The 20,397-nt window shown below is 38.3% G+C and overlaps 1 protein-coding gene across 3 annotated transcripts in view; it reads right to left on the bottom strand.

Moving 5' to 3' along the window:
• The window catches only part of helz (helicase with zinc finger), a 66,131-nt gene that overhangs the window by 43,656 nt on the left and 2,078 nt on the right, over positions 1-20,397 (bottom strand). For all 3 annotated transcript variants that reach the window (XM_079873894.1, XM_079873893.1, XM_079873895.1), the window contains exons 2-13: positions 15,334-15,540; positions 14,213-14,249; positions 13,005-13,129; positions 11,681-11,737; positions 11,409-11,457; positions 11,190-11,265; positions 10,172-10,370; positions 8,691-8,798; positions 6,543-6,843; positions 5,192-5,459; positions 3,060-3,399; positions 571-701 (exon numbers count right to left, since the gene is read on the bottom strand). In XM_079873894.1, the coding sequence (XP_079730020.1) occupies positions 571-701; positions 3,060-3,399; positions 5,192-5,459; positions 6,543-6,843; positions 8,691-8,798; positions 10,172-10,370; positions 11,190-11,265; positions 11,409-11,457; positions 11,681-11,737; positions 13,005-13,129; positions 14,213-14,249; positions 15,334-15,522 (1,880 nt within the window). In that variant the 5' untranslated portion in view covers positions 15,523-15,540. The remainder of the gene's footprint in view (positions 1-570; positions 702-3,059; positions 3,400-5,191; positions 5,460-6,542; positions 6,844-8,690; positions 8,799-10,171; positions 10,371-11,189; positions 11,266-11,408; positions 11,458-11,680; positions 11,738-13,004; positions 13,130-14,212; positions 14,250-15,333; positions 15,541-20,397) is intronic.

Consider the following 20,397-nt stretch of genomic DNA (forward strand, 5'->3'; position numbering starts at 1 on the left):
ATTGCAAGAAATAAACTCAGAATTACGAAAAATAGAATCAGAATTGCAAGAAATAAGTTGATTGCGAGTTATAATATCAGAATAAACGGAGCAATTTCAATAGGGTCCTCACACCATTGGTGCTCAGCCCTAATTACGGGAAAGAAGTCAGAATTGCAAGAAATAAACTCAGAATTGCGGGAAATAAACTCAGACTTACGAGATAATCAAAATTGCGAGACGTAAACTAAGAATAGCAAGATGCCAACTCGCTATTGAGGGAAATAAACTCAGAATTGCGGGAAATAAACTTAGAATTATGGGGGAAAGTCAGAATTGCGAGATGTAAACATGCAATTGTGGGAAATAAATCAGAATTGTGAGATATAAACTAGAATCGCAAGATTAGGGATATAAAAAATGTTTTTTTTACTTTTTTATTCTGTGGCAGAAACAATCTTCAATTAAAGACGGTGCAAATCACTTCACTTATAAAGCCAAGGGTGGCTTTGTTGGAAGAGGAACTACTGAAAGGAAACCTGTGTGTGTGTGTATAAAGTCACTCATTTGGGTCTTTGCGAGTGCTCGTACCTGTTGGGACTCCAGGGTATTGTGGGAGTGAGGCTGAGATCTGGAAACAGGATACTGTTATCTCTGATGCGATCCAGAGCGTAGTGCATCTCACACAGAGGAAGTCTGTTCAACTGAAACTGCAGCTCCACCTTACATCCAAACACACACAAACACACACACCTGCTGTTCAAACAGACTCTGCTGAGACTTTCTCTATTTATTCGCACACTCTTTTTTAGCAGCGGCTGCCATGTGCTACAGACAACACAGAAATGAACAATCTCTTTAAGATAAAGGTAATTTAAAGGGCTTTATGGCCCATTTACATGTAGAGCAATTATGATTAATCTATTATCAACCCACTTGGCTTGTTTCAAAATCCATGTAATGTTCTAGGACAATTTTACAATCATTTAAGGAACAGTGTCAAATGATCATACATGGCAACAAAAGCCCAGCCCACACAGGGATTCCACCAGACAAAAGGATTCAACACTAAATACAGTGAGCGAGTGCGTTATGCTGGAGGGCACCGTGATAAATAGGATCTGTTAGACGGAGTAAAAAACGGTAAATTAGGCCAAATCCCGCTCTTTTTTAGGGCAGCCTGCTTAGTGACTGACAGCGTCTCTGGGGTTTCTGCCATCGCAGTTCAATTTACCGCGGTAAACGGCATAAACGCGGCTACGCGTCTCTGGCACGTCTCTCTATCACATGATAACTGAGACTAGGGGTGTGCAATACTGACAAAAAAATTATGATATTTGATATTTCCTGTGATTTTGTCGATAACGATAATTAGACGATATTTTGCTGAGTGTGTTTATTGTGTTGGTTCCTCGGCAGGTTTAGGACTGATGCCTAAAGTTTTTGATATTCTTCGTATTATGTGGTCAGTTCGTAGCATTTTTACCTTTGAAAAGCTATTTTTTAAGCTAATTAACTGTATGCATCATCTTTTTGTGTCAAATTCTTACATTTAATCAATAAATTCATTAAGTTTATAAGAGTTGATAAAAGTTGCTAGGGAGTTCTGGTTGGTTGCTAGGGCGTTGCGAATTGGTTTCTAAGGTGTTCTGGCTGGTTTAGATTTCACATCATGCGATTAATACTTGCTAGACTAGGATAATTCCAGTCGCTTAATAAGAGTTGATAGAGGTTACTAGGGTTTTTTCACTGGTCACAAGGGCGTTGCTAGGTTGGATGGTCTGGCTGGTTGCTAGGGTGTTCTGGATATTTTATAAGAGTAGACAGAAGTTGCTTGGGTGCTCTGGCTGGTTGCTAGACTAGGGTATTCCAGTCGGTTTGTAATAGTTGATAGTGATTACTAGGGATTTTTTTAACTGGTCACTAGGGTGTTGCTAGGTTGGATGGTCTGGCTGGTTGCTAGGGTGTTCTGGATATTTTATAAGAGTAGATAGATGTTGCTAGGGTGTTCTGGCTGGTTGCTAGACTAGGGTATTCCAGTCGGTTTGTAATAATTGATAGAGATTACCTTTTTTTTTTTTAACTGGTCACTTGGGCGTTGCTAGGTTGGATGGTCTGGCTGGTTGCTAGGGTGTTCTGGATATTTTATAAGAGTAGATAGATGTTGCTAGGGTGTTCTGGCTGGTTGCTAGACTAGGGTATTCCAGTCGGTTTGTAATAATTGATAGAGATTACCTTTTTTTTTTTAACTGGTCACTTGGGCGTTGCTAGGTTGGATGGTCTGGCTGGTTGCTAGTGTGTTCTGGATATTTTATAAGAGTAGATAGAAGTTGCTAGGGTGTTCTGGCTGGTTGCTAGACTAGGGTATTCCAGTCGGTTTGTAATAGTTGATAGTGATTACTAGGGATTTTTTTAACTGGTCACTAGGGTGTTGCTAGGTTGGATGTTCTGGCTATTTTATTAGTGTGTATAGAAAGTTGCTTGGATGTTCTGGCTGGTTGTTAGGATGTTCTGGCTATTTTCTAAAAGTAAATAGAAGTTGCTAGGGTGTTCTGGGTGTTTGCTAGACTAGGGTAATTCCAGTTGGTTTATAAGAGTTAATAGAGGTTCCTAGACAATAAACATAAAATATATTGTTAGAACAACAACATTTGTAAATGAGTAGTTATATAATTCTCCATCGTTTTTAATTCGATTATGCCGTTTGCAATGCTTCAAGAAATTGTAGCACATAGTCGTGTACCTTTTTCTTTTGGTCTGATTTTCAAATACTTTTTTGCATCAAATCAAACTTTTTTTATGTTATGATTCACCTCGTAGCTGGTTGGTTTGGTTCAAGGCTTACAACGCTTTAACCAAGACTACTCTGAAATCCCAATGGGAGAAATTAATGGACAAAATACCTCCGGAACCAACACCGCTGAAAAGGTGTGTGGGCACTAATGCACTCTACTGGTTTTTATGGTGTACTGGCTATTTTAAAGGACTAGATAGAAGTTGCGAGGGTGTTCTGCAAGGCTTTTTTGGCGAGCCAACACAATTAGCGCATGTGGTTCTAATGGACTGATGTCGTGATATACCTGTAGCTCCTGATCCGCCACCAGCCCCAGCTCATCACAGCAGTTCTTACAGACCCGCAGGAAGATGTAGTCTTTCGTCTTCTCCTCGATCAGGGCTTCGTACACGCGCTCCTTGGCTCCAGAATTCTGGTTCTGACCCATCCGCTCCTTGAAGAGGGGCAGTAGGAGCACAGAGTTGACCTTTGTCATGACTAGCCGTCCAGCCAGCGTATCTTCAGACAGCGTCTCGGTCAGCTTGAACCGAGCAAACAGCTGTCCGTTCTGAGCGTACTTAGCGCCGCCAGAAATGCCAGTCAACATAAAGCTTGTCACCAGCTGCAGGTTAACCTTGATGTTGAACCTATGAAGAAAAGAAAACACAACATCGTAACTTGGGATAACTGTTCACCAGTTACTGTGCATCACCAATAGAGACCAACTACTGAACATTGTTTATATGTCCTCCTTATAACAACTTCCTTTGCTTTGAACATTGTAACTTTGCAACATTATACACTAACTAAAGTCAGAAAAGTGAAATCATAAATCAACCACCCCTTTAACTAAATCTGATGTAAAACCCCTAAACTCATCTTCCTTTAAACTCCCACAACTCTCACTTCAAATAAGACCACCAATGACCTCTAGTGGTAACAAACTGGAATTATTAAGAAGACCATTGAATAACATTTCAGAATTCTGCCTTAATAAAGAAACAATATGCAATTTGATGCATAAAGACCCAAGTTTTATGCAATTTTCCAAGAATCAGGGTGCAACGCTTTTATCACCCCTTCAGGAAACAAAGCCTTTCCAAATGACCCGCCTGCAAATATATGCACTTCTTAACTAGAAGATCTGAAGGTTTGAGAGGTTTATTGCATGAAATCTTTAAAATAAAACCAATTTGAATGTGTATCATGTAAACAAGTTGTCGTCCTGTCCTATCCATGTCAAACCACAAAGATGCATGCTGGTCTACTATTAGGGGCTTTCGCATCGGAGGAACGTTTTCATAGTTTCTAGAACTAAAGGGGCTTTCGCACCAGTTATAGGAACTAGCCACCAGGGTGGTTCCTCGAGAACTAATGGTTCACTAAGGAACATTTCCCTGGTTGCATTCGCACCGCCAGTAGAAACTCTGAAGTGACGTGAGCCACGCTTGTGGTTGTGACTTTTATTTTGACGGCGCTGAGAACGCCAGCCAGAGCCACACAGTGCTCGCATTCTCCGTGTTCATTAGTTTACGATCTGTCTAACAGTCCTGTCTAATACGTTATTAGATACAACTGTGATACATAGAAAGTAGACCGTAATGAAAAGGTATTAGTGTATGTCGTGTGGTTGATGTCCAGTGTTGCTGAGCAGAAATACATAATCAAATTTCGCTTGGTCTCCTCAAAGTTGCATTGGATTTTCTCCTCAGCGTAAATGTTAAAAGGCCGATATATCACTGTTATCCATGTTCGTAAAGTTAGTTTCTAGAGTAAACATATAGGCTGTAATCTGTTCAAACAGCTTTTTTTTAAATGGCGGGTGCTGGTGTTTCACATGTGTTCGGCCAATCAGTGTACACTAACGTCACTGGTCACCTATAGTACTGGTTTAGACCCGATTCTGAAGTAGGAGCTAAATTAGCTTCTCCATAAGGAGTTCCCAGTTCCTGCGTTGCGAACACGCCAAAACCCGGGTACTTTCACCAATAGCTCTAGGAACTATGAAAAGGTTCCTCCGGTGCGAAAGCCCCTTAAGTTCCTAGAACTACCCTGTGCGAAAGCCCCTATCGTGGCATTATCAACTTCATATTTACCCACCCGGAGTACAGAGGTTAGGGGAACATCCTGGGAATGTTACAATAACGTTCTACAAACCAAAAAACTTGCGCTCTATTTCCGTTAAGAAAACTTTCCTGGCTAAACAAAAAATTAACTTGAAAAAAAAAATACTAATCTGAGTTTCATTAAATAACTGGTACTTTTGGATGTTTTTGTGTCCCATGTCAAACCACAAGGATGCATGCTGGTCTATTATTGTGCCATTTTATCCACTTCATATTTACCCACCCCAACATTTCACATTATAAAAGCGAACTATGACTGGTTGATGTTGGCTTTCCGGCGGCTCCTGTGGACCGGACTTGATGGCCTACTCACTTGCTGACTTCTTTGTACTGAGCGATCTCCTCGATGTAGAGCAGGTCGTGCAGACGGGGCTGGTAATTGTCTCTGGTGAGGGTTTTGTCCAGCACGGACTGGGTGAAGAGCTGGTCGGCAGAGAGGGGGATCTGGTAGCGGGTCAGTAGACTGCGCTCTAGATCCATGTTTTCATTGGGGACAAACTCCACGATGGTTTTACACGACGAGTCCCAGCGCTTCGCCGTCATCAGGAGCTGCTGTCGAGCCTGCATCAAGTGCTCCAGATCTGTGGGATTATGGGTAGTAGATTATGATAAATAGCTGGGGTCCAACTTGACAATATATTGATATGTATGAGGTTAGGATCTTGTACATTTCAAAGCCAGGACTCAAAATACTGTAAAATGAAAATGAAAAAAGTCTGTCATTATTTACACATCCTCAGGACATTTAAAAGGAGATCTAAAAGATAGACAAACCGGATAAATGTATACTGTGTTATTAACATTTTAATAAAAAATTTGTTTTGTAAAACCTCAAATAGTTTTTCTGCAATAAATGGTAATTTAGCCATTACAAATTTATTTATTCAAAAAGTTTGGGACCGGTAAGATTTTATAGTCTCTTCTGCTCACTAAGGCTGCATTTATTTGATTAACAAAAAACATTAATTATTATTATCAATGTTGAAAACAGTTTTTTTCAGGATTCTTTGATGAACTGAAAGTTCAAAAGAACAGCATTTATTTGAAACAGAATCTTTTGTAACATTATAAATGGCGTTACTGTAACTTTTTATCAATTTAATGCATCCTTGATGAATAAAAATATTGATTTCTTTTATTTATTTCCCCCACCAAAATTTTTTATATTTTATTTAAGATGCTGAAAATGCAGCTTTTAAAATACATTCAAATAATAATTTTATTTTAAATTGTAATGATATTTCCCAATATAACAGTTTATTTTTTTTGTATTTTTAATCAAATAAGTGCAGCCTTGGTGAGCAGAAGAGACTTTTGTTTCAAAAACATTAAAAATCTTACCGATCCCAAACTTTTGAACGACAGTGTATATATTCTACAAAAAATATATGAATATTTTGGTTGGTTAGCTAGTAAGTTAGCATAGGATAGTTTTGTTGCAGAGTTCATTCCTTTGCTGCAAAAACAGATTTCTGCATGAAACACTTTCTGGTGCTTTTTTGGCACTAACTTTCACTTTAAGTAAAAACAAACATCTAAAATCTCTCAAATTTCCTTTTATGTTCCACTGTAAAGTCATACATGCTTTGAACCTCATGATATTAGAGTAAAACCTTTCCCAATTCTTTAACAAGTATTTCTGAAGCCTTTTCCCGCTGTCCTACCTTCGATGGAGGCGGCGTCCACCATCACTCGCTGCATGAGCACGGGCTCAGAGCCAAAATCAAAAACCACAGTCTGTCTGAAGGTCCCGAAGATCTCTGTACTAAAGGAGACCACCACAGTGTAAAGGCAGTGGTCCATGCCGTTCTGCACCAGGCCGGTTGCGCTCCACTCCTGGCAGCCGCCCTCACACACCTCCTGAGGGACCTGGGCCGACGCGTCCCCGGCCGACACCGCCGTGACCGAGAAATGTGGCCGGTTGGCGTCGTAAAGCAGAGCGATGCGGTGTAGCGTGCGGACCGGCTGTTTGGGACAAAACAAATACTTGTTTGCATTGGCTGAGAGATTTAAATCCTTTTTCAAGAACACTAACACGTTGAATGCAAGAAAAAGCATCCATTTTAATTACAGGAAACAGGAAATGCAATGAAATAATGACACTATTTAGTATAATTATTTGCCTTTTTATTTTAAAATCTAATTTTAAAGTCCCCTTGTGGTGAAAATCAAGCTTTTAATGTTGTTTATATGTCTATGTGGTGTTTTTAATGTGCTTTAAGACAAACCATGTGTAAATTCATAAGTCGACACCATTGCTGAGTATTTTCTCCTTAAAACTGCAGTGAACCAAAGACAGTCTCAAAAACACGGTTTGAAATCGCTGGTGTTTCTGACGTCACAAACGACCTTGTAACCAATCAGATCAACGTGTGATCGTCAACCAGTGGATCTCTGAGCTGGTGTGAGTGAGTGGAGGCGGGGCTCATTTGCATATTCATAGAACCACATATACTAAATGAGGCAAAGGGTGTAGAGTTATATTCCAGCTATTTAGGAAATAAGCTGTATAAGGAAAAAACATTTAAACATGTAATTTTGGTGATCAGAGATGAGTTTTAAGGGATAAAATGATTGACTACAGGGGGACTTTGCATGATAGCCTTTCAAAAGTTTAATTATCGCATTAATCCACGATTCCTGGTTCTCCGTCCCCAAATTTAAGACCTCTTGAAATGATAATTAAGACTATTATTAGACCGCTTAAGATATTTAAGATGACCTTAAATTTGCTAAAACTCAATTTAAGACCTAAACAAGTATTTTTCTATAGTAAATAGGGTGGTCCTTATTTTTAAAGTCTCCAATTGTCATGCTCTTAACCCTTCAAATTGTTCCTTTATATAAGAAAATACAGCATGCCAATTTTTATGGCAGTAACATAATAATTACTAGGTATTGTACCTGGCTAGTAAAATTCCAAAAAAAATCTCCATAAAAGCATCTAATATATTCCTAAATATGTATTTTAGATACACATCTCAGTTTACTTATTGTAGAAACTAAATCCAAATTAATCCATCCATGACCCGGTTTAGCAGATTTACCTTTCCTGGTGGAATCAATACATATTTCTATTGATGATCACCTTGGTTATTGTTTGGGTTTAGAGCACATTTTTTGGTTTAAAAAATTACATTACATTCCTTGAAATTGACCCGGAACTTTGAATCAAGCAGATTATCAGGAGGCACAGGCAACCATGCAATGAAAGTAGTCAATGATAACGCCGAGAGAGGAGTGGCTCTGATTCAAGAATACAATGGCTATCTCACACACTCTGAAGAACAATTGCAGTTTCTCCTTCATGTGGTGGAAGATCACCGACGGATCTATCCAGACTGCAAAAAGTCAACACTGGCTGCTGAGCATCAGAAATGAGGGATTGTTGAAAACTTTGTGCTTTTTTGAGATTGTTGTCATGTCAGTGTTGCTCTGATTTCAATAAAATGTAGTTCATTTGCAGCAACTTTTAATATTACTTGCATATCACAATAACAACGCACAGCTTAACACAGGCAATCTTCCACATGATTGAGCTACCTCTAAATATCTTTTTTTTTTGTCAACATTTTTGCATATTTCTAATTTTGAAGTTAAAAGGAACAGTTTAAAAGGTTAAGACACTAACATTTTGCAAAAAAAAAAAATTGGACTTGATAAGGACCACCCTAACAGTAAATAGTGTGACTTTTACTTTGAACATTATCAGATATGAATACTAATTTGACTCTTCACACTCACACTCTCACACACGCTTGTGAAAAAACAAAAAAAAAAACAACAACAACACAGCACTAGATTGTCCAAACCTTGCAGAAGAGCGTGAATGTCCAGGAGTGAGATGATTTCTTGGTGTTGACGGTAATCAAGAGATCGGAGTTGTGCTCCAGCGTAACTCCCTCCACACAGTCATTCATCTGCACAACAACACAAACCATCAAATCAATAAAGCAGGAACATCTGGGATGGCTCACATTTAACCGCTTCTGACTGTATTGACTGTGTGTAAAAATATAAACTACACTCAGTAACTTCCGAGCAGTGATACACCAAAATATAAATTTTTTACAAAAACACCAAAACCGAAATGAAAAAGTTATTTACCAAAAATAAATGCTATTTAATAATCAATTAATTAAATCACATCAACTTTTTAATGGTGGCTGTATAGGCTCGGGTATACTTTTTTCGCGTTCTGCTCCGTCGTCTTTCAAAGTACAATCCTTTGGCCGTGAGCGCGGAAAGACAGACGTTAAAATGGTGATTACGTAACACAGCGCATATATTTAGCAAAATGCTCCTCTCTAGAGTTATTTCTTATACCTAACTAATGAATTTATGGACATTAAATGATTTGTCTGAGGTAAATGTAACGTTGTTTACAAGCTGTTTTATTGACGTCTTTCGGCGGTCGAAACACAAACTGAGTGATTTCATGAGACATGATACATTTCGGTAAGTTGCTGTTTCTTTCAACACCTCCTGATGTTCATTCATGCTTATTTGGTGCTAAAACTAGTAGTTAAAGAGAAAGATGATCGGTTCTCTTCGCTGTCATGTTTAATTAATCACAGCAACTTTTTTATGATATTTGATTATGATAACTTTTAAACGGTGGATGTAATAAAAACTTTTCATGACAGATTTATTCAAACATACGTTAAATAATGTCGACAACAGGCTAAGTAAATTATATTAATTATAATTATTATTAAATTAAAAATATTTAGCAAAATGCACCTCTTTATAGCTGACTATTGAGTTTATGGACATTGAATGGCTTTCCAGAGGTAAACATGACGTATGTAACAACTTAATGAAAGCTAATATAACATTACATTGTTTATGCTGTTAACAAGCTGTTTTTTGGACGTCTTTCTGCAGTTGAAACCCTGATTGAGTGATTACATGAGGTAGGATGGTAGGCACACTATGAAAAAGTTTTGTTCAGGCATCAACTGAAAACATTAGACTAAAAGATCTTGATTCATCTATTAAAAACGACAAATCAACATTGTCTATAGTGTCCACACTTCTGACATGTTTACCTGTTGTAGCTTATCTACATTGTGTGCATGAAATACACTGACGGTCAAACTCCGCCCTCAGAGAACCGATAATTAACTGTCACAGTTTCAGTCAATGATTTCAGCTCTTCAAAACGTCATTCAAATATTTTCGGTTGCTGAAATTTCGGTGTGCATCACTACTTCAATGTAACCGGTTTACTAAAGTGAAACAAAACACTTCTCTAGTGAACTGTTAAGATATTCGGAGAGGAGGACTGTACCACTCTCTCCGGCGTGAGGGAGTTGATCCATTTCTCGATGAGCGCCTCCATGTAGTTCTCGGTGAAGTGTTTGCCTTCCTGCTGCTGCTTGAGGCGGATGAGTCGAGAGGCGTAGCGCTGTTGCCATTCTGTCAGCTCCTCCTGAGAGTGAGCCGAGGTGCACTGAGCTCCGTACCGACACAGACCCTGCTCTAAAAACCTGACAAAATACAGACAAAACACCACATTATAATCAGGGTTTCACATTAACTTGTTTCACTCACTGTCCAATTTGGCTACTACATTTAAGTTAATCGCCATTCAGACCTTCTACTAGCCAAAAAAAACAAATTAGCCAGATTAACTACGTCACAGCTTTTATATATATATATATATATATATATATATATATATATATATATATATATATATATCAATATCCAGCCATCTCCTCCCTTCCCTCTTTCATCCTTTTCACCAAAAATGTGTTTTAGTGGACAGAACAAGACAGTACAAAGAAGAGTGTAGGATGTTGGAAAATAATGTTTTTTCTTTTAACCAAATGCTTTATAATCTTCGCTATTGCTTCAATGCAAATGAACAGGCATGCCGTTATTTGTTGCGAAGTGACGTGTGTTCAAGCAAGCCAGATATGCGCAATACTCTTTATTTAATATATCATGATGACTCACAAGTTGAGTATTTGCGCTAAATCTGCGCAGATTTGGCTTACACGAACTATACACGAGCAAAGTGAGTAAACATAATAAGTAACACGACAAATTGGCTAGTGATTTGACAGCGTTACCCGCCACAGTTGATTTTTACCTGCATTTGGCGGGTGTTAATTTCAAACTCTGATAATAATCGATAATAGAGCGCAACAACACATGATCTGATCACCTGGACAGGGAAGCGGTGTAGAAAATCAAAAGTTTCGCACTAATTATGGTACTATTAAAATTTGGCATTATAATTCGATTATTTCTGGTGTCAGCCACACTAAAATCAGTACTATTTGCTGACAGGACTAGTGTACCTTTTACACAACGTGTATTCCTCACTACTCGTGACCCCACGAGGAGGAGGACGAAACTGCCAGCCTTCCTGAACATCTGTCCGGAGAACATCACAAAGAAAGCAAGAGAGAAAGAAAGAGAGATAGCATGTCAGTGCAAACACCAAGCTCACAGAAGAGCCAGAACATCAGAGGTGAAAATGGATCCTGGATGTATTGTGAAACGGAAGAGGAACTCACCCTCCTCATTCTCTTCAACCACCTCTGACGACATTTTAGTCCTCACAGCCTGCAATCGAGACAACGCTTGTGATTAATGCGCAAAAACACACACTATCGTCTAACGTGTCTCTTAGACACGCACAAAAGCTGTGGCGAGAGGTACTAGTTCTTGGATTATGAAAGTCATCTGAAGACAAGGGTGACCCATGTGCTTTTCACAGAGAAATGAGAACTGCACATAATTCCTTTCATATGGGAAATATGAGACAATCGTAGTAAATCAAACTGACCTCTATTTCTGAGAGAAGCCTCTTCAGTCTCGTCATGTCTTTCGTCATGATCCCATTCTATGACAAACAAAATGGTTTAGTTAATTTCAGCAATTTAAAAGTAAAACGTTTACAATGTAAATGTGCAAGTTTTACAGGACAACTGCAAAAATGGTCAAGGCGACAGAGCTCTTAAAGTTGAGAGCAGAATTGTAAAGTTTAGAGGGAAATTGAAGTTTACAGCTCAATTGTACATATTAGAGCAAAACTGTACATCTTTACAGAGGCACCTAAAGGTGAGAGCAAAATTTAAGTTTACATTGCAATTGCAAACTTTATAAAGCAACTGTAAAGTTGAGAGCAACATAGTGAATTTTACAGTGCAATTGTAAAACTGTAAAGTTTACAGAGCACCTAAAATTAAGAACAAAATTGAAGTTTACAGTGCAATTGTAACATTTACAACACAACGGTACAATTGTAGGCAAAACTGTCAAGATCGCCTAAAGTTGAGAGCAAAATTATAGTTTGTAATGTTTACAAAGTGAATTTTACAGTGCAATTGTAAAGCTTGTAATTGTAAAACTGTCAAGCTTACGGAGCACATAAAGTTGAGAGCAAAATTGTAGTTTGTAATGTTTGCAAAGCAACTGTAGAGTTCAGAGCAAAATTGTGAAAGTTTAGTGCAGTTGTAAAGCTTGCATAATAGCTCACAGAACACCTAAAGTTGAGAGAGAAATTGTAAAGTTGAGAGCAAAACTGAAGTTTACAGTGCAATTGGTAAAGGATGCACAATTGTAAAACTGTCAAGCTTATAGAGAACCAAAAGTTGAGCAAAATTGTAGTTTGTAATGTTTACAATGCAATTGAAAAGTTGAGAGCAAAATTGTGAATGGTTACAGTGCGATTGTAAAGCTTGTACAATTGTAAGACTGTAAAGTTCACAGAACACCTCAAATTGAGAACAAAATTGTAGTTTAGAGCAAAATTGTAGTGTAGTTTACATAAAGTCTGACTATAACTGGAAAGTTGAGAGCAAACTTTAAGTTTACTGTGCAAGTGTACATTTTAGAGCAAACCTGTAAAGTTTACAGAGCACCTAAAGTTGAGCAAAATTGTAGTTTACAGTGCAAATGTAAAGTTTACAACTGTAAAGTTGAGAGCAAAATTGTGAATTTCACAGTGTAGTTTACTATTTTATTTTTTTACAATTCCACACATTCAAATTAACTCATGTCCAAAAATAAAAGACAACACAAGCAATCTGAAATACATTTCACGATGTCAATCTGGAGCACAATACATTAAGCCGACTCATTAGGAAAGGAATTCTGGGTTGGTTTACCAGTGGTTCTCCATAGAGGGCCTTAGAGAGAACGCTGCACACTTCCTGTAAGCTTCCGTCCAGTAGCATACTCTGAAGCCCTGCCATGAAACTGCCATCTCCCTTCCCCAGCTCCTCAGCAAACACTACATGAACAAACACACTCGAGAGATCAAACCAGCCCACACACAAACCAGGCATCCCATAATCCTGAGCGGTCTGGTGAGAGGAATGGTTCTACATAAGAGGTAGAAAATTTCACAGGTAGCACAATTTTGATACTATTTTACAGTTTTGTATTGTTTTTTTGTAAATACGTTATTTACACTTCTACTACAATTCAATATACAGTAGTCAACATTTGAAGTGGATCAAAAACTTTCATCAAAAGTTATACATGAATTTTGAACAATACCCGTTCTTGTCCTTGTCTAACCCTGTTCGGACGGGACTAGTTTACCATGGAGAGGCGGGGTCAAGTAATAATTACCAGAGCTTCTCCTGATTTTAGTCCCGTCTGAATGTGCCATCTCAGTAATCATTATGGACAATGCCAGTAAAGATTACGGCGACTTTTACCTTCTGTAAAAACGTCCGGAAAAATGAGCTCAGGTAATACTAATCCCGTGCGAATAGACCCGCTGTAAATATGTACATAAATATTTCGTGTTGAAAAGTAGTTTTCCGCATTTTTTCAAGTATGGAGACGCTTGAAAAAGCATTGTTGCGTTCTAGACGCTGGGACGAGTCTGTGGCAAAACTTTTCCACACACCATTCAGATCAGAAAGAAGATCGAAAGCATTTTTAGAGGCATGGGACATCTTTTAGCGTTAGGTAAGTGCCTATTACCAACACAATCCAATCTGAAGTTAATTAATACATCGTTCGACCGGACATAACCGTTTTATATATATAAAAATAGGTGATATGTGTTTGGGCACATGATATCAGGAAGAAGCGTAATACACACATGACGACAGGAGGGTGACGGCGGTGTGTAAATCGAGTTACTCTCCCACTTCTGCTAGTTTTACTGAGATATCTTATCCCGTGTGAATTGGCCATTAATATTACAGACGTCCTGTGGTAAAATCACATTACTCCATCTACCCTTGTAAAGTTAATCCCGTCCGAATAGGGCTTTTGATTAACTTTTTTGATCCACTTCAAATGTTGACTACTGTAGTTCAATACATTCTTAGAGAAGAGCTCTTTTTTGGTATCTTACTGTGCTTGCAGTCTTCATCAGCCTGATCGTAGTCTTTCTGTTGAATCAAAAGAACACAAATCGTTTACTTTTACCCCTTCCTAATCAAAACATGCCAAGGGGTGCAAAACTAATAATGATGAAAATAAGAAATTATAAGTGAAAATATGGGTACTGTGAAAGTTCCACATTAAGCACTTAAACGTTTTGAAATTGGCTGATAAAATCAATAGACATTGAAGATTTTCTCAACTAACTTCATGCAAAAGTTAGAGAACGTTAGTGTAATGACAATTTTATTGACGATCAGACTATATAGACCTTCAGAACACACTAAATGTCAAACTGAAACCTTTCACCTGAAACAATAAATTTAACACACACTTGTTTTATAGTTGTTGGACACTTGAGTCTAGTTGTGACAGACTAAAAACAGCGTTCGCGCTCGGGTCAAGCTAATCTTCAAAGACGGCTTTATCTTTTAATTAAGAAACACTGCAGGTCAAAGATACAGGGCAGGATATCAACACACATCACCAGCCAAACAGGGATATTGTTTTAAAGTGGGCAAAGTCGCTTGTTTTTGGTGTTATAAAGTAATAATAATGATGCATGATGGATGTCTGTTTGGTGGTCTGGGTATGTCCTTATCTTAAGTGCTGCTATGTCACTTACACACTCCGAATAAGTCATAGATTTTTTCATTGATAGGATTTTTTCCCTTAGAAACAAAACTCAAAGTATTCAATATTTCCCCAAACACATCAGTAATGTACTTTACACACCTGTGTATGCTAGTGTAGAGCCAAACCAAAGCAAACCAATAAAAAAAAAATTCTTTTTGGTTAATAACAAATTTCGTTAACACTTTACTGTACTTTTCACTGTACTTACCGTAGTAATAACAGTAAATTATGCATAATTACATGCAACTAACTCTCAGCCAAACCCTAATCCTACCCTAACCCTATAGTAAGTACATGTAGTTGCTTAATACTCAGTACTTACATATATAATTACACTGTAACAATGCCACCTTAAAATAAAGTGTAACCCAAATTTCCATACAAAGCTGAGCCCACTGTCATAAATCCACACATGCGGAAACAACATGGATGAGCTTCTGTGTGGTGCAGTCTCACCAGCTGGAGTCGTGCTGCTATGCGGTAGAGCAGGGCACGCTTTCGGAGGAGGGTCGTGTTGGGGGTCGGGGTCCGGGGCCCCATGGCCAGCAGGGCCTCTGTGCTGTGGGCCACTGCCGCCTCATACTCCTGCCTCACTAATGATCCAATGGCCTCGTCACATGACTTCTGTGGCCTCCTGTCCTCCATGACTCTGGGACAGAGTTACTGTCAGGGGAGATACAAGGGGTTAAACACTTCAAAATTGCCATGTGCGAGTAGCAAACCTCTGTGCCTGGACATTTGCTTTTGCAGTTACTTGTACAGCGGCCCCAAAGAGCATCTGGACACATAAGTCATACTTCAAATATGAAATGCTCTTATTTTTTATGGAATATTGCAGTGATTTATACGTGCGCATACATTTTTTTTATTCATGTGCCTCAATCATTAATCAAAATATCTTCCCCTCCCTCTTGCAGCTCTTCTCTTCTCTGATGATGCGTTTACTGGTATGAGGGCGGGACAACCTGTCACTCACATGAGATCAGCCAATAGCAAACCACAACCAACCAATCAATCCCCATGGACAAAATCAAACCCCACCCTACATCTGTTCTTGTTTGAGAAGCCGTTTCACGCTGATATACCTCATAATAGGGAAGAAAAGATTTTAAATCTGAATTTTAATTTTCAGTTCACTTGATTATTATTATTCCTCATTAGCCCTATTTGGACGGGATTAGGGTAGATGGAGTAATGTGATTTTACCACAGGACGTCTGTAATACTAATGGCCAATTCGCACGGGATAAGATATCTCAGTAAAACTAGCAGAAGTGGGAGAGTAACTCGATTTACACACCGCCGTCACCCTCCTGTCGTCATGTGTGTATTACGCTGCTTCCTGATATCATGTGCGCAAACACATATAACCTATTTTTATATATATAAAACAGTCCGGTCGAACAATGTATTAATTAACTTCAGATTGGATTGTGTTGGTAATAGGCACTTACCTAACGCTAAAAGATGTTTCGTGCCTCTAACAAGTGCTTTCGATCTTCTTTCTGATCTGAATGGTGTGTGGAAAAGTTTTGCCACAGACTCGTCCCAGCGTCTAGAACGCAACAATGCTTTTTCAAGCGTCTCCATACTTGAAAAACCGCCGAAAACTACTTTTAAACAAAATATTTACGTACATATTTACAGCGGGTCTATTCGCACGGGATTAGTATTACCTGAGGTCTTTTTATCAGACCTTTTTACTGAAGGTAAAAATCGTCGTAATCTTTACTGACATTGTCCGTAATGATTACTGAGATGCACATTCGGACGGGACTAAAATCAGGAGAAGCTCTGGTAATTATTACTTTACACCACCTCTCCATGTTAAACTAGTCCCGTCCAAATAGGGCTATTGACTTTGAATCAGCTGTTTTGGTGATAATTACTGGATATATGAAGTCGGCTCTCATCAAGTTCACACAGGCGTAGAAAATCACATTACCACATATCAACAACAGGATCAACTAACGCTTGACAACCACAAAGTTTCACAGCGCTTTTTATCTTGGAATTTAGCGGTCCGTTGAGATTTTCAAAGTTATGATTACTATTCAAGGCAGAAACAACTATAAAAACAGTTGAATGTCTATCAGAAAAACTGAAACCTGAGGAATGTACCGAGACACACAAAACTGCATTCAAATACACATTTTCACACCGGTTGCGCTGGTTTGTGCAAATACTATTGTTGTGTGGAGTCATTTTTCCTTTTCTGTAGTAATTAGGTCACAGCTGTAACGTCCATCTGGGCTGTGTTAGCAGAGACTGGGAACGCTTTTTCCACATTGTTTTTTTTTGGGGGGAACGCTCCAAAAAAATTATATTCTAAGCAACTCATGAAGCAACATATGTCCTGGATCAACTGATGACCATCATATGAGCAGACGCCAGCAAGAGTTCGGTTATGACTGGAACTTTCATTACACTATCAAATAATAGTAAATAAAATAAAGGTACTAGTGCCTCAGTATTTTGGACATTTCATGTTTTTTTAAATATGTACAACGGTAGGATCTTTTTTTATCATTAAAATATAAAGTGTACCAGTGTAAATGATTTTATAATCATTATGCACCATGGTATTTATCAAAGTACAACCATCTGATAACATCACTGCACAATGATGCCAGATAAGGGCGCTCCAATCAGTGGAAGTAGTATTAGCCAAAACGATCGCTGAAATAATACTGTTGTTAACAACAATGTACTTTAAGTGTAAAAAACAAAACAAATGAAGAGATGAAGTATCATGAATTGACAACTCTTTATTTATTGGCGTGCAACATGTTCAATTCCCTCCCATAGAGGTGATCAGGAACAGCTTAGAGCTTAACAAATATAACAAATTAAAAACAGAACAGTCTTTATCAACAGAAAGTAATCAGATGTAAAACCACTGTATACTCTTCACTGTATAAATTAAAGATAGATTAATCCTTCTAAAGAGCAGTGAGTGATTATCTCTTTATATTTTGTGTATTTTGTTGTTTGATTAACATTGAAACAGACGGCAGAAGGAATATTAGGCTGCTGTCTCTTTAAGACCGAATGCACGGATCCAATATACTGATACACATGCCACTTATTTCCTAGTTGTTTGTGTTCACTTAAGATGTAACCAACTGTGTTTTAAGCCAACACTCACCAAAGCGGGCGTTTTCATATTTCTGTGTGTTTTTAACCTTTTAGGAGCGAAACCTGAAGCTCAAAGTTCACTTTGCCCTTCCATGTTCCCCTTCGTCTCGGAGCGCGCACAGAAAGTCGCTTGAGGAACAGTATCACATTCACAGCTTAATGTAGTTTTAATCACTTTTTATTAACGATTACGTCTTGCAGTTTAGTAATAGTAGACTGTTTTACGACAATCACTGATCTAGCTGATTTAGAAGTTAAAGGGATATTTCACCGCTGGAAAGATGAATGTGTATTTAAATGGGGTCATTTATGTAGTAGAAATGTGAAATTATTTTAGAAGTTGGTGCCTTCTAGACTGAGAAAAGCCAGAAAATGTATTTTTGGCTCATGTGGATGAAAGACAACAACTCCCAGAATGCACTTGCTTCGCTGCCCTACGAAGCCACTCCCAAGCCACGCCTACCGGTTACAGAGGGCAGTATCGGGAGAAATGATACAACTAGGCTACTAGTCGACTGGAAACTGAAAAGACGCTGTTTTATCGTGAGATCCCCCTATGGGCGGGTTGAAGACATGCGGAACGAGATCCTCCTACTGGCTGTAGTCTCTCGCCTCTGGACAAAAAGCCTCTGATGACGCAAAATTATGATTTTTGTGTCATCGGAGGTTTTTTCCAGACACACAATACAGAAATCTCTCGTCTCAGGGGTACATGAGGGAGGGAAGCACGGTCATTCGAAAATACTACCGGGTTTCTACTGATACAAAGCTTAATGCTAATCGGTGAAGTATCCCTTTAAGTTTTGGCTTTTAGGGAGGAATGAAAGCATGAAAACATTGTCTCTGGATTTTTAAGTCATCTGATTGGTCTTTATAGAGACCACTGATCAAACTATATCAAGCTATTATCCGCCGATAATCAATCGCAGGCATTGCTGCCAGACAGTATAGAAAGGGTAACAAAGCCGATCTCAAGGATCCGTATTGGGGCCGTTTAGCTTTTTTTTTTTTTACCTGATCCTCTATTTTACGTCTGCTGTCACACAGGTGTTGAACAGTAGGTGGCGGTATGCACTTCAAGTGGGTTTGCCAACCGCCATTAAAGGGAAAAGAATCTCAATGTGTGCGCATGAATGAGGGGTGCGTCTCAATTAGCTCCCTAACTTCCTAGGTCATGAGTTCAGGCACTGCTAAGGACAGTGTGGCTCACCTCACATTGAGACACCGTTTGCTCTATTTTCAGCGACATGACAACTTCCTCATTGAACAACAGCAGAACTGATATCTGTCCAACGTTATTTTAATGTTATTAAAAATACATTTTGATAAAATACTTTGCTTGTTACATAATTATCAAGTCAATTATAGCCTAAATGTTATTTATATTATGTTCATTACCTGTCTAGCGGTGTACGTTTCTGACATGCAATGAAATAATGGTTTGTATAAAAAGATAAGTCATTAAGTGTAGTGAGTCGGCTCACGTGAATTATGTTTCGCCCTTCTAAACTTCCGTTAAGGGAACATAGTGAGCATCGATGCACCCTGGTTTCCGCGGTGCATTGTGGGACTTTTTAGGAAGCGTTTCAGTGCACTGGTAGGATTCTGCGATTGATCAGCCCCAAAATGGCCGACTCCCTGATGAGCGCCCTGACTACTGAACTAGGAAGCTGATTGGGACACACCCGAGGTCTCTCTTAGCGTACCACTTTTGTAACAAATTACACTGGAAAGTTAGTTATTTTCTGTTTATTTTTATCTGCCGTCAGACTGTCCGAGACTTGCGTTGCTATATGGATTGCGTCTTGCTTGCTCGGACTTGACTGACAAGTAAAATACAATAAGTTTATAAAATAAGAAGTTTACATCAGTAGTCCCATATTCTTAATTGTGACCATACAGTCTGTTTACATTTACAACATCTAACATAGTAACTGATTTTTTCATCTACAAATGTCACAATGTGCCTGTGTGTGTATATATATATATATATATATATATATATTTTTTTTTTATCCCGAGTATCAAAATCATAATATAAGAATGATGTATGAATGAAGGGTCATGTGACACTGAAGAATGGAGTGATGATGCTGAAAATTCAGCTTTGATCACAGAAATAAATTAGATTTTATATTATTAAAATAGAAAACCATTATTTTAAATTGTAATAATGTTTCACAATATTACAGTTTTTTTATCAAATAAATGCAGGCTTGATGAGCAGAGGATACTTTAAAAAACGTTAAAAAAGGTAATGTTTCCAAACTTTTGACTGTATATAGGCCTATAAATGTATTTACTGTAATTGTTATATAGGAATTGATGTCAGATGACAAAAAAAAAAAAAAAACTTTTTTTTTTTACATTTGAGCTCCTGCCT

Source organism: Squalius cephalus, assembly GCF_949319135.1.
Source record: "Squalius cephalus genome assembly, chromosome: 1".
Lineage (NCBI taxonomy): Eukaryota > Metazoa > Chordata > Actinopteri > Cypriniformes > Leuciscidae > Squalius > Squalius cephalus.